Here is a 16894-nt window from a genome sequence, read left to right on the forward strand (position 1 = left end):
TCAGAACATAGGGCCTCCCCAGGTTATGACAGGGTTCTGTTCTTGTGAGCCATTCACAACCCAGGCAATTTGCAAGTCAGAAATGTGGCCACGAACCAAGTTCCCACGTGGCAGAAGATGCCTTCAGCCTCGTAGTAGCTGGCAAATCCACCCCACTGCTCTCCCAAACACTTGTTCGTACGTACGGGCTGTACACAAGTTGGGTGTTCACAAGCTGGGTAGGGCCTGCAAGGGGACCAGGATAAAGGGCCATGAATCTTTGGAATTTTCCACCCCTAGAAGTTGTAGAGGTTGACACAGTGAACATATTCAAGGCTGAGATCAAAAGATTTCGGTCTAAAGAGTTACTTGAGCGCTATGGAGAGCAGGCAGGAGAGTTGAGTGGAAGCCAAGATCAGATCAGCCATATTATTGAAAGGTGGAGCAGGTTTGATAGGCTTTTTGGCCTACTCCTGCTCCCATTTCCCATATTTTTATTGCTGTAACCAAAATTATTCACCAACACACCCGAATGCATAAACTGTTGTGATATGCCAGAAGATTTAGTAAAATTTCATATTAGTCTACGTTAAAATATCTTGCACCAAAGGGACAAATCCTCATGCTTCTGCAGAACCCAGAGTCATAATCATAGAGTAATACAGCACGGAAACAGGCCCTTCGGCCCAACTCATCCAGGCCGACCAAGATGCTCATCTAAGCCAGTCCCATTTGCCCATAACATGACATGTAGCTACACGCTCATTTTCTCAGAGACAGTGAATTAAATTAGACAGCTTCTGAAAGCAGGTATGGAGATCACAACGCGTGGTTAACCAGTGCTTGTTCAGTAGATTGCAGACAATTTTACACAGTCTGCTCATTTTAATAATTTCCTCCATGTGCACAGTGCTCCCAGCGTTTTAATTTTGGCTGCATTCACCTTCAGAAGGCCCAACATCATTGCTACCTTGAACTACTTTGTAAGCGTATGGGGGCTCATCAAAAATGGCTGGAGGATGGAACTCTGAAATGGGGATCCAAAACTGGGATGCGCCGAGCAGAATATCATTGCCTCCTCTGACAAGCGTTGTTTCACACATTTCATTCACAGTGAGGTTATGCCAGTGAAGTGACAATCTCCAAGAAATTTGTCCCCTTGGTCTTGCTGCCCTGTGTATAATGCTGTGGTTAATCAGTAAAACCTATACTAATTTGGGAAGCAGAGTTGGTTGAAGCATTAGGGGTTCCTATGCAGTATAAAGTAGAAAACAGGGAGAGTCAAAACTGGATACACAACAATACTGAATTGGTAAAAGGATATGAAGATCCTTATCCAAGAAACTCCAATAATACATAGAAACGTATAATGTGAAATACTGACGCATTATGTCATTTATAAGCAGGATGTTAATGCATGTTCAACAATCTTAGTGATCTGTAAATTAATAGTACACAATCCTTCCCTGAACTCTTCCTAAATGGAATGGTGCGGAAGTCTAGGCTCCTCGAAAAAGGTACTCACCATTTCCCAGAAATAGTTGGCCATCTCCTGTCGGTTCTGTAGCACTGCCCACAAAAAGAGGTCTCGCCAAGGGTTTTCAAAAGTTTGGTTTAAGTCAGGCATTGTGAACAATCTTTGACCACGTAACTTGCTGTTTAGTTCCTGAAAGACTCATTTGCATTAGAAAATATAAACAAGTCAACTGCCAGTCCAACAGAAGCTAAACTACCTTTGTAGAACTACTCTCCTACTTCTATTTTTTTTACATTTACCAAAGCAAAACTGTTGCTTCCTTTCCCTCCCTACAGATAAGATAGATATTTATTTATTAGTCACATGTGCATCGAACCACAGTGAAATGCGTCCTTTTGCGTTACTGAGAATGTGCTGGGGGCAGCCCACAAGTGTTGCCACCCTTGCGGCGCCAACATAGCATGCCCACAGTTCCTAACCGGTACGTGTTTGGAATGTGGGAGAAACCGGAGCACCCGGAGGAAACCCATGCAGACACGGGGAGAACGTATAAACTCCTCATAGACAGCGGCAGGAATTGAACCCGGGTCGCTGGCGCTGTAATAGTGTTACGCTAACCGCTACACTACCGTGCCTCTTGTGATGCAAGCCATTTAATTTTTCTATTATTCCCTAGCTTCTATCCTCACAGGTATTTGAGGGAGGGATTTGGGAGGTACATCGGTCTCTACCAAAACCCTTTCTGCAGAGAGCAAGTGCGAGGGGCAGTATTTCAGTGAGGAGATGAGCACAAGTACCTCACTGGAGGATGTATTAACTCAGCAGTTGGGACAGGTGTTGGAAAAGTGTCAGGAGGATCAGAAAGAATTGTCAGCGTTGTCGGCATGTACAAGAAAGTGCCAGAAAAGTAGCAGGGATGGAAAGTCATTAGACAACCACCACCTCCATTCACATATCACGTTACCTGAGATGCCATCAAGCAAAATCTGATGTTGAGATACACGAGATCATTGTGGTAGATGATCAAAGGTAGGCTTCATGAAGCATGTCAAAGAGAAAAGAGAGCCTGAGAGGCCAAGAGATTCAGGAAGGGGATTCTAGGACTTAAGAGCCTTGCTTCCTGAAGACATGGCTGCTAATAATGTGGAGATTAACTTCTGGGTTGATCTACAGGCCATAATAAGTGGTATGCAGATATCTCATTGAGTTACAAAGCTGAAGAAGATCACAGACTGCAGGAAGGGACAAAACCAATGAAGGATTTGAAGCCAAGTATGAGAATTTTAAACCTCAAGTGCTGCTTAACCTGGTGCCAATGAAGTCAGTGGTAGGATAATGGCTGAATGGAGCTTGGTATAACTTTAGGACACTGAGACAGTGACTTCAAGTTTACAGAGAGCAGAATAAGGGAGGCTTGACAAGAGAATTCAGGGGCAAAATAGATATTGGAGGTTGGGGAGGGTGTCAGATGACAGATTTATGTTATTTGGCAATAAATCCAGGAATGTTGCAGGTTATAAAGTTAAGGGTCACAAGTAAGTAGAAAGCAAATTGTGATCAGCTACAAAGAGATATAGATGGGTTAAGTGACCGGGCAAGGATCTGGCAAATGGAAATTGTCCATTTTGGAAGGAAAATTAAAAAGCATAGTATCCAAATGGTGGGAGATTACAGACAGATTTGGAAGTCCCAGTGCATTATTCACAGAAGGTTAGTATGCAGGTGTAGAAAAGAATTGGGAAATTCAACACAATGTTCTTATTTATTGCCAGGGGAATTGAAAGTAGGGAAGTTATGCTTAAGTTATATGGAGCATTGATGAGACATCAGCTGGAGTACTCTGTGCAATGTTCCTTGTTTAAGGAAGAACATTAACATGTTAAAAACAGGAAAGAGAATGTTTGCTAGACTTGTAGCTGGAATAGGCAGGTTGTTATCCTAGGAAAGATTGTACAGACTAGGTTTGTATCTGCTGGTCTTTAGAAGAGCAAGATGGGACTTGATTAAGACATAAGATTCTGAGGGGACTTGACAGGATGGATGTGGAGAAGATGTTTCTTCTTTTGGGAATTCTACAACTGTTTGAATAAAAGGGGCTGCCTATTTAACAGAAATGAGGTAAATTTTTTCCTCTCTTGTGGATGGCTCCAGGTCTTTGGTAGAAACAAAGCTTTGAATATTTTTTTTTAAGAGAGGTAGATAGATACTTGATTTGCAAGGAAGTGGTGAGTTATAGTAGGTAGACTGAAATACCGAGGTGAGTTTCCAGTCAGATGACCCATGATCTTATTAAATGGTGGAGCAAGCTTGAGAGGCAAGTGACCTACACCTGCTCTTAATTCTTAAGCATTGAGGAAGCAGCATGACCAAATTTATTTGGAAATTTTTATTATACTAAATCACCCAATTTTTTAAAACATTGAACCGATCCTAATTTTATTTTAAAACATGAGATAAAATGATTATATAATGCTCAAGCTACTTGGTGACTGAGCTGTGGAAAAGCATGCAGATTTAATTCAACTGAATATAATTTTATCTGACAATATAATTTATGAGACAATAAAATGAATCAAGGGATAGATCAGCCATGACCTTTTTGAACAGTGGAGCCAATATGAGGACCTGAATGGCCTACTCCTGCTTGTTTCTTTTATTCTTTCTCAGTGAATCTTGGGATGGGCAACAAGCCCAACATATTAAACCCCAGTTTTTGCGGGGTATTTACAGTGGAAGTAGATATATTTTTGAAAGATCGGGGAATTGAGTAGTATGAAGAACTGGCACAGAAAGGGAGAGGAGGTCTGGGGTAGGTCAGCCATGGTCATATTGAATGACAGGGCATGCCTGAGGGGTGGAGTGGCCTCTTCTTACCTTCTTGTGTTTTTGACATTACCAGCTACACCCACATTTGAGATGATTATTTTTATTTGGAAAAAGTAGTAATTTTTTTTCTTCATCTCTTTGGTTTGTACTTACCGCTATTGATTTTTTAACACCCATGTGCTTGCGAGAGCAGTTGGATTCCTGGAAAATTCCCTTGCACGCATCATGCAGGAAATCTCTCAGCACCTTAGATACTTCATACAGGGTAAACTTGGGTCTCTTCTCTGGAAAGTCCCGATGTGAAGGGGTGTTAATGCCTGTTATAGTAAGCCTGTGCTCCTCAAGTTTTTTCAGTAAGAGTTCATAGAGGAGGCACTTTTGCGAGATGGAACGATAGAGTTCTTGGAGCCGGCCATAAGTGAGGAAGTCGTACATATTCATCCCATTATCAATGAAGAGCCGAACAAATTCTGGCTTGTCATTCACCAAGGCATCCATCATTACATCTTCCAAGTCACAAGACTGCAGGGCAGAGGACATTATTTTTATTCCTGTGCAAGCAGTGAGAATACTAACAAACAAGACAAAATCTTTCTTTCTATAGCACATTTCATGATCTTGTCCCAAAGATATTGTGGTAAATTAAAATGCTTATTATGTTTGACGTGGCACACCAACACCAATGTAGTAATGACCAGATCATTTATCTCAACAATGATGTTCCTTGGAAGACCAATACAAGCTCCAGGACTGGTATCTTATCTTCCAACAGAGCACTTTTTACCTGCTTGGACTCAACAAGATTTAAACATTTCAGATCAAAACCAGTGCCCCAATTTTTTTCTGATAGCAGCTTTTGGTAATGAATCTCCTGTTGCAGTACTAGAGTTAGCTTTTGCTTTGTTACTTGTCCAGAGTGAGTTGACGGCAGTGAGAGGAGAGTGGAATAGGATTAATGTAGGATTGGTGTAAATGGGAACCTGATGGTCAATGCAGACACAGCGGGCTGAAGGGCTAGCGTCTGTACTGTGCGACTTTATGACTCTATCCTTTTAACACATTTCCACCATCATCCCTTTTGCTATTTAAATTGCTCCTGCCTCTCACACCAGCACACACCTTCCCCCCTCGTTCTTTCTTCCTGCCCATTCCCTACATTTGATACACCTGTAATTCTTCCAGTCTGGGTGGATATTGTCTGACCTCCCAAGCACTTCCAGCATCTTTTGTTTATGTTTCAGGGGTTCACATAGCTGCACTATTTTGCCTTCAGTTTGACTATTTGCTGGCCCTTCTTTTCACAGGAGAATGGTGAACTTATGGAACAGTTTGGCAGCTGGTGGTGTGATTCGATTTGTTATATACCATCAAGACAGCTAAATTTGTTCCAACTGAAGCCTACAAGTGGTAGATCCTCTATAGTACAAATCAAGATCTCTCAAGTTAGTTAAAATGTTAAGATTAGGAATTCCCCAATATTTTTCTCCCAGAGAATTTGGGATTTTGCCTTGCTAAGGACATAGAGTTTGGTCCACTATGACCATTCCAACCTTTCTGCCCATCTACACCACATTAGGACTGTATCCTTCTATGCCTTGCCTGTTTAGGTGTCTATCTAAACACCTCTTTAGACATAGTATGCCACTACCTCTGGCAGTACATTCCAGATATCAATCACTCTTTGTGTAAAAACCTTACCCCTCTGATCCCTTTTAAAACTCCTTCCTCTCACCTTAAACCTATGCCCTCTTGTTTTTGATACCCCTACCATGGGAAAAAGAATTTCATTATTTCCTGGAAGATTTTGACAGCTGACTGGAAATTCAAGTGCAACAAATAGTTTGCTGAACTGGCATTGTAATGGCGTGCTAGTAATTGTTTAGGTCATGTTGCGACTTTCAATCTCTCCCAAGATGTGGGTGGGGGAAGAGATGGTCAGTAGCTGTAGGCCTGCCCAAATGGTTGCAATACTTTGGATATCAGTCCCATCCAGCTACTAGCACCAAGGAGGAAATCCAGCCCCTATCCCCAGCTTCATAAATTCTCATTTAAATAAACATTGTACCTTCCACTCCACATCGCCATTGAAGATCTCACTCTTGGCAATATCTACCCTGTTCCAAGCAACAGCAAGTTTTAGTTCATCCAGGTATTCCTGGGCTTCACTGGTTTGACTTTTGCAAGCTGTGTGGGGAAGAAAGAAAATTATTGTATGAAACGTACATTTCCAGAGGTGACACACAGCATTACTTCTCCACATTGATGCCAAATTGTGACCAAGGTATCTCCCTACCTTTGACAAGGGCTTTCAGGATAATGGTATCCAACTCTTCCGAGTTCTCCTGCTCCGAATTATGAACTGTTAAGATATGGTCCTTGGCCATAATGTTTTGAATCTAAAAATAATTCAAAAGTTTCAGTCATTTTTGTTTTTGATTAAAGGTGCCAAAAACAATTAAATCCTGCGGGTCAGTGTTTGTATAAGTCACTTAAGAGTTGGTCGATATTTATGGAAATTCAATAGCGTACAGAACACCTCATTGTTGAGTTGATAATGAATTCCTCCTTTGAATTCAGAATAAAATAATCCATGAAGAGCAAGTAATTTATAAAATAGGAGGTATAAAAAGTAGGTAATACAAAATGTGTGGAAAAGTGAAAAGATTTGGTGATACGCAAAAGGGAGAATTGAAATACTTTGATATTGCGGAAGAGTTGAGTTAATGTCCAGGAAGAATCGTGCCTTCTACAGATATGACAAGCCATAGTCCAATTAAATACTTTGCTTTTATCCACAACTTTCCTTTTTATCCCAACAAAGAGCCAGTATGATATATGAAAAATTAAGATTAAAGCAAGAGACATATCATGTACAAAGACAATAAAACAGGAGAAGAGAATACATTATGATTAGGAAAGAAGTCAAATAGGCAATTAGAAAGACAGAAATCCTGAAACTAAATTATCAAGGAACACAAAAAACAAATAAAACAAATCAGGATAGGAATAGAGTCACGCAGGGATTTACATAATAAGCTCACCAGGTTATGATAGGGAAATGATAGAAATAATTACTGCCTTGGTAGGGAAGATTAAAATAATGGGTGTGCCTTTAGAAGATGAAATTTTTAAAAAATGACAGAAAGGTGAAGCTAATTTATGAATTAATCAACAAATGAGGATAAAACCCCTGGTCCAGGTGAATTGCATAAATACAATTTATAAGGATAGGGATAGCTGTGGCACCATTATTTACATACAGGCATTCATTAGGAAAAGGGAATAGTGCCAGAAGACTGCCTGGCTGCTAATACCAACCTTTAAATTGAAAAGTAGAACAAATCCAGGGAACCATAGACCAATTAGCTCAACACGAGTGGCAGAAAAGATACTGGAACCAAGATAGAATACAAAATACAATAGCTTTGCACAATGGAGGAGTTCATGCTTGAATGACCCAAGAGTGCTTTGAGAAAGTACAGCAAGATGAATAGGGCAATCTAGGAGAAATAATACATTTTGATTTCCAAAAAAAAAACTATGTGGTGCACTCTTGATCCAAATCAGACTACATGGAGATAGAGGACAAACAGTGGAATGGAAAGGAAGCCGGCTGCAAAATAAGTACGAGAGAGTGGGGGTTGAATGCAATTACTTAGAATGGCAATTGTCAAGTGATACTTTAGGCAGCTTTGTGCTGAGACCACTGGTGTTCATCATGAACATAAATGATATAGGCTTGGGAATCATAATAATACCTTTGCATAAAATGTATAATTAATCCAGAATAATCCATGATGGTAAATTTTGGTGCAATGAATAAGTAGGCATGTGCTTCTGATGAAATCAGTATCTGAATGCAGCAAAGGAACCCTGGCATCTCAGGTACACATACACACAGCATTAACAATGGCAACACATGATAGAGATTAAATCAACTCCACCCCACAAAATAAGCAAACAAGGCACTGGAATGGAATTAAAAATAGAGAGAAGTAATGTTAAACTTGTACAGAACCTCAGCAGGACCAAACACATCTAGTTTCCCATTACAAAAAGGACATGGATAGCCTGGAGAAGATGCAAACAATAAAAAAGGATTTGTCAAAATGACACTGGAACTGAAAAGTTATTTTTAAAACAGAAGATACTGAACAGATTGAGGTTCTTTAGAAAACTGGTGATAGAGGATATGATAGAATTTAAGATTATGTGAGGGTTTGATTGAGTAGATTTGAAGAAGAATTTTCTTAATTTGGGCCAGACCATGACGGGGGCATAATCAGTAATGTGGTCACTAATAAATCCAATAAGAACTACAGGAATTTCTTCTCTACGTAGATACAACATCAGTGCCTCAAGGAAAGTGGCACTGCCACTTCAGGCAAAGCTTGATGAGCACGAGAAAGAAAGGAATAAAATAAACACATCAATGCAATTAAATGAAGACAGTGCAAAGCATGCAAAGGAAATGCCCTTGAAGGAACAAGGCCTGTTTAGTAACATATGATGTTTTGGCTTCTTGCACCAATGAATTTTGCAGTAGCAAGCCCTTGAACAGGATGCCTGCACTGCCTCATTAACATGACACCAATTTCTAACCATAGCTTTTAATAATGTATCAAGGGATATGAAACAAAGCCAGGTACAACAGAGTTTGGGTACAGACTAGCCAATGTCCATTGAACTAAAGGTACGGAAAGGAGAACTCAGGTTCTTAATTATGATTCAAGAAAAAGCTGGCAAAGATGGTGTATGATCTTGCTTGTTAAAAAGTAAGTAATGCTCAGTTCACTGGTGAGTGTATCACTTTTACCAGTTTGGTCCATTCAAGAATCTTCTCTCTGGTAAAGGTTTCTCTGGGGAATTTTTCTTGAAGCTGCTCTTGTACAATTTCGGGTACCACAGGTCCATGCATCAGTGAAGCAATGACATCAGCTATGCCTCCTGATCCAGCCAGGATCAGCCACGGAACAGAATTTTCCACCCCCTGGTGCAACTTCTGCAATATCAATTAAAGCACACTGAACACATTACTGATGTGTTAACAGCAATCACTGAATATCCCTCTTTAACTATTGTTTTAAGTTATGGAACCAGCCAAGAAGGTTTTGTACCACCAAAAATATTACAGAAAATTAATCCACTTTTGCTTGCTTTGCATATCTTCCTTATCAGTTCTTCTATACTTCATATTTTTCATGATTTCCTTACAACATAGAATTGAGTCTATGCCAGTTCTCAGAGTAAATCCTATTTCCCCACTTTTAATTTCCCCTGTAACAATTCTCTTTTAACACATGCCCATTAATTCTACCATCCATTTAAATAGGTTCCCATAACTAAATGCAATAAAGTTGATCTATTAGGGAAGAAGGCTATTACCTGCAACAGCTTTGGGTGGCCATGTACAAGAACACAAAGCACGGGAATTTCAATGCTCCCTGTACCTGCAAAAGATAAAAAAACAGAATTAAAGCACAATGCAATCCTGAAAGTTATATTTCCAAGGATATCATTTAGACTTGTAAAGGATGACTTAGGAGATGGTGGCCTTCAGGTAATAATATCTGTGCCATTCCATTCAATGGTTGGTGAAACAGTAGACCATTTAGCCGTTTCTTTTTAGATCAGAGCTGACATTGGTTGGAGGTTGTGAAACAATTCAAAAGGTCTGTTAATATTTCTTTTGTATTGTAAATTGTGTGTGTGCAAGAAACAAGAATGTTGACTAAATTCTCCTCTCTCCCTGCAGAAAGAAACTATGAAAGGCAATTTGGTACATTTTAAAGAAATGTCTAATGGACGACAGCCCTCACAACTATGCATCTCTCACTAAATTGACAAAGAGCAACCACAAGCACGGCTCGCATACGAAACAAAAAACTATTCAACTTCTTACGTTGATGAGTTGAACTTGATATGGGAATACTTTTCTGACACCGGAGTTAGATGATCAGCTTTCTATCCACCTACTAAAATCTCCATTACACAATCAGCATTCCTTCTAGAACCAGGGTCATGCATTGAGACAAATATTGACTGCTGTCAACTTGGTGAAAAATGCTCTCTGATCTGCCTGAAAATTACCAGTCTTCCAGCACAAGGAGCTGTTCCCAACCAAGTGCAGTTCTCCCTCAGTAGCACACAGGGGTGGCAACATAGATTGTGTTCTCAAGACGAAAGTTAGACTGAACCCACACTGCCTCATTCAGACACTCGTTACGCGAAAAGTCAAATGATTCCTAAAAAGTGTAGCATATAACATCAAATCCATACTGGGACAGAAAATGAAAAATATCCCTCTTACATGCAAGAGCATGAAAATGTGTCATTCTGAAACATCTTGTTATGAGCCAGGTTGCTACTTGGTGAGTGTTTCTTTAAGGCACCTGAACGGTAGTGTGTGTGGCTTTGTCTGACTGCTGCGAGTGGGAGCGAAGAAGCTTCTGTAACTGGAATGATGCAAGTGTCTGAAGGCAGATTCACTGAAGTGCTGGCAACTGCAGACACTGACAGAAAGAGAAAGAGAGAGAGACAGAGAGAGACAGAGAGAGACAGAGAGACAGACAGAGAGACAGACAGAGAGACAGACAGAGAGACAGACAGAGAGACAGACAGAGAGACAGACAGAGAGACAGACAGAGAGACAGACAGAGACAGACAGAGACAGACAGAGACAGACAGAGACAGACAGAGACATGAAAGTTGGTAGCACTGACTGCAATCCATACATGGATTTTTGGAGCAATCTGTGGAGTTCACTTTGTCGTTAACCTGTACCAGGAATCAGGTATATCTGTGGGCGGCCACATATCGAGTGCCCTCATGAGGAAGTGAAGGGTTAAGAATTGCAACCATACCTATAACTGGCAAACAAAATATATATATATATATATATATATATATATATATATATATATATATATATATATATATATATATATATGCATTTATATTTCTTTCGCAAGGACTAGCAAACTGCTGACCCACTAGTTAGGTTGGAATGTTAAGTATGTTAACTGCCTTTGTTTCGGGTAACGAACCATTCCGATATGTCAGACGGTGGCGATACTGAGTGTAATTAAAATCGAGGTGAAGACTTGGTCTGAACAATGAAGGGTGATACCTGCCTTTGAAAGCCTTGATTATAACTCAATTATACTAAGACAAAAGGTGTGATAGCTGTCTCGGGATCTCTATAGCTTGACCGAAACTCGCGGCGCCATTTGCATGGGATGTGCGTGACAATTCCTGTATAAATGTCTGTCTGCCCTTTGTTCGGGGAGAACTCGGGAAGCGACTCTTAGTGAGTGCTGAAGAGAATTCTCCTAGCGGTGCACTGCTAATAAAGGTATTTGTTCGAATCGACCTCGTGGCACTGTGTTATTTACAGCGGACGGAAAGGGAAATTGATTTCGGGACGACACTCAGAGTGGCAGATACTTCTGACTAAAAGCAACGGAGATCTTCGGCGATTGGGGTGTCGTATTGGTTCCATCGTGGAACTTGTGGAATTCATAAACTCCTTTTCTCTACATTCTAATGTGGGTTTTCAGAAGCTTTTGCTCATTGTCTTGCTTAGAGACTGAACTGAACTTTGAGAACTGTTCCTAGACTGGGTGGTTTGGGAACTAGCCACACACACACACACACACACACACACACACACACACACACTTCAGGTTATATTGGTTAATGTCTGATGTCTAACCTTTTTCTTTCTTCTTTATTATTACAAGTAGTCATTAATAAATAGATTCTAACATTTAAACATGGCTCGTTGTGTTTCTATTGTTGCTGGTATGTAAAATCTCCATTTGGTGTATGAAAACATATAGTGAATCAAGTCTACAGACAGCATTTCCATGTTTATCTATTCAGACCATCAAGTCCACGGAGTGTCTCAAAGAAATCCCATCAATCCCAGTCCCTGACTTTTCTCCCTGCACACTTTTTGCTCTCACAGTACCCCGACCCTCCTACCACCCAGCCACAGTGGGGATAATTTACAGTGGTCAATTAACCCACTATCCAGCATGTTTTTGGAAAGTGGGAGAAAATGAGAGCACCTGGGGGAAACCCAGGGAGAAGATGCAAACTCCACACACAGTAATGATGCTGACTTATTAATGGAAATCTTCCAAATATTTCTGAAAACAAATCCAAGGAAAAAGAAAGTTAACATTAGATTTTTTGGCCAGACTTAGAGGCAGTCTTTTCAAATCCATCCCTCATTGTCCCCTTGTTTGGCCTGTAAAGCTTAAATAACTAGCAAAAACTACTTTAAATAACTACAGAAACAAGATCACCATAACCACATGATTTAACATTGTTCAACTATCTTGATCAATGTGAAAATAGATTCCCATGCAGGATTTGTGGGCAGTATATGGACTCGTGCTTTCACAGTCCAGCTTGTGACAGCTTTCACCTGCCATTTCATTTTCACTTGTCATCTGTTCATCAACCCATTGTCATGATGGAGATGGTGCTCTGCGCCATGTCCTGGTGCTTACCTGCATAGCCAGTGCGCTGTTCAGAAATATGTTTCAGCAGTTTCAGCCAAAGATTTGTGGTGCCATTGGGAGTCTTGTCATCCACTAGTATGAAGTGGGAGTGGTTGTTGTCCAAGGGGTAGAGAGGACCTTGTGCTTCCTCATCAACCCGGTAGACTGCTGGATGGTGCTTCTAATTAAAGATTGATAAAAATTAATTATAGGGGAAATCCTAGAGAAAAAGCAGGCCAAAACATTGCTTATTACAGATGAATTTTCTATCCACCATGGCTCAGTTGATAATTTCCAGACCCAAAGCAAGAGAGTGTTATGACACACACATACTTCCCTTTCCCAGTGTATCCTTACCAATATATAATCCTCAACCAACATACTGAAACCCATGACTGTTTATGGTGATATTGCCATGCACAAATTTAGATGCATTTTTTCCACCATTTAAAGGTTCAAATCCAGCTGTAAATTATTTTTGGATATCTCAAGGTACTGAAAAGGTTTTTTTCTCCCCTCCAATGTAGACACATGTTTTAATGTTTCACCTTTTGGTTACTTTGAACCACGTTCCAAATCCCATCCGAGGGAGAGGAAATGTGGCCCATTTCCTGTGTTCTGCCACACTGAAGGAGTAGCTATGAAAAGGTAATTGTGGATGAAGACAGAATGACTTCCATCTCCACTTATCTTCCTTGCTCCCAACAGCTCACACATGGGAGATCCTGTACGGTGCTACTCAAAGGCCCAGTTCACAGAATGTTCCAACATCTTCTTCCAATTTATTACTTGATACTGTATTGGGAAATAAATATTTCCTCCAACAAGTGCCACATAGTTCTGAATTTTAAGGGTACCTATGTGAGAACAAATGTCAACATTGGCACCGAACACTCACTGGAAAATCCAAAAACGAGTGGTGGGATTCGACCTCTGGGACCCTCCAGCACCGATACCACCAATGTACGTACAATTGGGCAAACCTCCACCATCAGTTACGTTTGAACAGGGTGTGGGGCAGGGCGTATACATACATTGTGGGGGAGATTCCACATTACAGCCTGCCCATCAGCCCAATCTCAGCTGCCTTTTGAGTAGCTTTAGCCAAGCCCTGAACCTGTGGATTTCCATGTGGACCCACAAACAAGTCATAGAGCCTCCAGGCTACTTCTGAGCAATCTCGCAGCTTGGGAGTTGCCTCCTCTAGTCGCTCATCTTTGGTGTGGGAGACCCCATTTGTGGTAGGCTCAAATTCCACACCCAAAAATACTATGGCTGTGAAGACTGGGACATGGTGTGCATAGTCCCCAATCTACACCCCAGCACTAACCATACCTGTTTTCCTGATTTATGACACAACAGCCTATGAAAATGCAGTGCCTCAAGGAGGCAGCATCCATCACTAAGGATCTCCACCATCCGGGACGTGCCCTCTTCTTGTTACTATCATTGGGGAGGAGGTTCAGGAGCCTGAAGACTCTCACTCAACGATTCAGGAACAGCTTCTTCCCTACTGCCAACAGATTTCTGGACGGTCCATGAAATCCATGAATATTACCTCATTATTCCTTTTCTTTGCACTGTTTGTTTTTGTAATTTATAGTAATTTTATATCTCTGCACTGTACTGCTCCCACAAGACAACAAATTTCACGACAGACAGGTCAGAGAAAATATATCTGGTTCTGAATGTTGTACTGATCACTCGCAAATGGAAATGTGTTCCTTAAAAATTGTAGAAATAGGAATAGAAGAAAATAGTTTTAAAATATTTGAATAACTAACCTTAACATTGTTCAAGGCTTCACGGTCAGCAATAATTTCCACTGGGGAGATTCCAATTGCAAAGACTTTGATTTTGGTGGAAGTGCTGGCCAAGGCATGATCACGGACCGCTTCCCCAATGAGTTTGGTGACTCCAGCCCGCAGACCACTTGTAATTATCCAGGCTCCTGTACAGCAATCATGGGGAAATTTATTTATTAATTTCAAGCAGTGAAATTATTTTCACTGTGCAAGAACCCACTGGCTTACAACCAGAAGACTTTCTGAAAATCAGTTTCCCCTTCTCCGCTATCAATTTTAAACTTCTCTCTCTTCACTCATGTGACTCTTCACCCTGGGATTCCCATCAAAGTAGAGAATCACCGAATCTTATTGTATAGAAGCTCATTCGGTCTTTGTGACTGTGCCGGCTTTTGTTTAGTTTCTTTCCCCCATAGTGCTAAATATTAGTCCTCTTCAAGCATGTCCAATTGCCTTCTGGCAGCTACAACATAATCAGATTCTATCGCAATTACAGGAAGAAGAATTCCTGGTCTGGAAATCTCTCTGTATGAAGAAACCTCATTTCACTTTTGCGCATTATTTTACATATGTGACCTCTAATTTCCTCCTCTTAATGGAGGGGAAAAATGGTTCTTCCGCCTTGTTACATTAAAATCCCTCCTAATTTTGAATACTTCTCTCTTGCACTACTGAAAATGCAATAAATTTCCCCAGCTGCTCCACATCACTCTATCTTCCAATACCATCCTAGTAAAGCTCCTCTCCGCAGGCCTTGATCTTCTTCCTTGTGTAGTGCCCAGAACTGTCTGCAAAACTCTGGCGAATGCCTAACTAGGGATTTGCAATGGTTTAAGCTGATTTTCTGTTTGTCGGTTCAATGCTCCTGTTCACAAGGTTTCCCATGTGTGTTCTAATTTGCCTCCTCAACCTGCCCACCACTATGTGACCATGTACCCTGAGGTTCCTCTGCTCCTGCAGTGTGCCCTGATAAACCTACTGTCTGGATTATGCCGCCTCTCCATACAGTTTCTCCCAAAGTGACTTTACCCACATCTGCATTAAATTCCATCTGCTATGTGTCTTGCCATTTCACTAATCTACGTCCTTCTAAGAGTCAAATCATAAAATTGTCACTTTTTTTTGTAATATTGCCAAGTCAGATTAAATTCCTTATATTAAGAACAAGTGGGCTTGATTTTGATAAGAAAAATAACATCCCTAATGCTGAACCCGAGGGGAAATCCCCACTGCAGTCTTCTCTCCAGTCAGGAAAGGATCCTTTCTGCATATTTCTCTGGCTCCTATCCCTTAGATCCCTGCTCAAACCACTGAAGTTGTTTTATATTAATCCTTTGATTTTTCTTTGTCTCCTTTCATGTCTACCTTAATTCTAATTATATTATGATCAGTGTTACCAAGAGATTCTCCCACTGTAACACACTCCACTTGTCTAATTTAAGTTAAGATTTCTTTATTAGTCACATGTACATCAAAACACACAGTGAAATGCATCTTTTTGCGTAGAGTGTTCTGGGGGCAGCCCACAAGTGTCGCCACCATAGCATGCCCACAACTTCCTAACCCGTACGTCTTTGAAATGTGGGAGGAAACTGGAGCACCCGGGAGAAACCCATGCAGACACGGGGAGAACATACAAACTCTTTACTGAGTGTGGCCGGAATTGAACCTGGGTCGCTAGCGCTGTAATAGCACTACGCTAACCGCTACACTACTGTGACCAGAACTAGATCCAGCACTATTTTCTTTCCTTGTGAGGTTAGAAACTTAGAACATAGAACACTAGAGAACAGTACAGGCCCTTTGGCCCACAATGTCGTGCTGACATTTTATCCTGCTCTAAGATCTATCTAACGCTTCCCTCCCACATAGCCCCCTATTTTTCTGTCATTCATGTGTCTATCTAAGAGTCTCTTAAATGTCCCTAATGTATCTGCCCCCACAACCTCTGCCGGCAGTGCGTTCCACGCACCCACCACTCTCTGTGTAAAAAACTTACCCCTGACATCCCCCTTATACCTTCTTGATTAATTTTTTTTTTCCTTGACACATGTTAGGAAGTTGGGAGTAAGTTTACCTGTGCTTTGAGCAGCTTTCACCAGACCTTTCCGAATAGCATCCCGAAGCCACGGTTTTAGAAAAATATTATCTTCTCCTCCAACGATTGATACAACTAGGTTTGGGACTGGCACATTCCATTCATGAGTCAACAACTCAAATATGGCACCTGGGGAAGTGTTGCAGGATACCTGGACAAACTACAGCAAAATGTGAAATCATTAAAACAACAAAAGCAT

At 40.9% G+C, this 16894-nt stretch overlaps 1 protein-coding gene across 1 annotated transcript in view; it reads right to left on the reverse strand.

Moving 5' to 3' along the window:
- trpm5 (transient receptor potential cation channel, subfamily M, member 5) overlaps nt 1-16894 on the reverse strand; it is a 78580-nt gene that overhangs the window by 30065 nt on the left and 31621 nt on the right. Inside the window, exons 4-12 of the mRNA XM_052029017.1 lie at nt 16675-16855; nt 14577-14743; nt 12802-12973; nt 9668-9732; nt 9099-9284; nt 6576-6678; nt 6348-6466; nt 4436-4804; nt 1505-1645 (exon numbers count right to left, since the gene is read on the reverse strand). Coding sequence (XP_051884977.1) covers nt 1505-1645; nt 4436-4804; nt 6348-6466; nt 6576-6678; nt 9099-9284; nt 9668-9732; nt 12802-12973; nt 14577-14743; nt 16675-16855 — 1503 coding nt within the window. The remainder of the gene's footprint in view (nt 1-1504; nt 1646-4435; nt 4805-6347; nt 6467-6575; nt 6679-9098; nt 9285-9667; nt 9733-12801; nt 12974-14576; nt 14744-16674; nt 16856-16894) is intronic.

This window comes from Pristis pectinata, chromosome 14 (genome assembly GCF_009764475.1).
Source record: "Pristis pectinata isolate sPriPec2 chromosome 14, sPriPec2.1.pri, whole genome shotgun sequence".
Lineage (NCBI taxonomy): Eukaryota > Metazoa > Chordata > Chondrichthyes > Rhinopristiformes > Pristidae > Pristis > Pristis pectinata.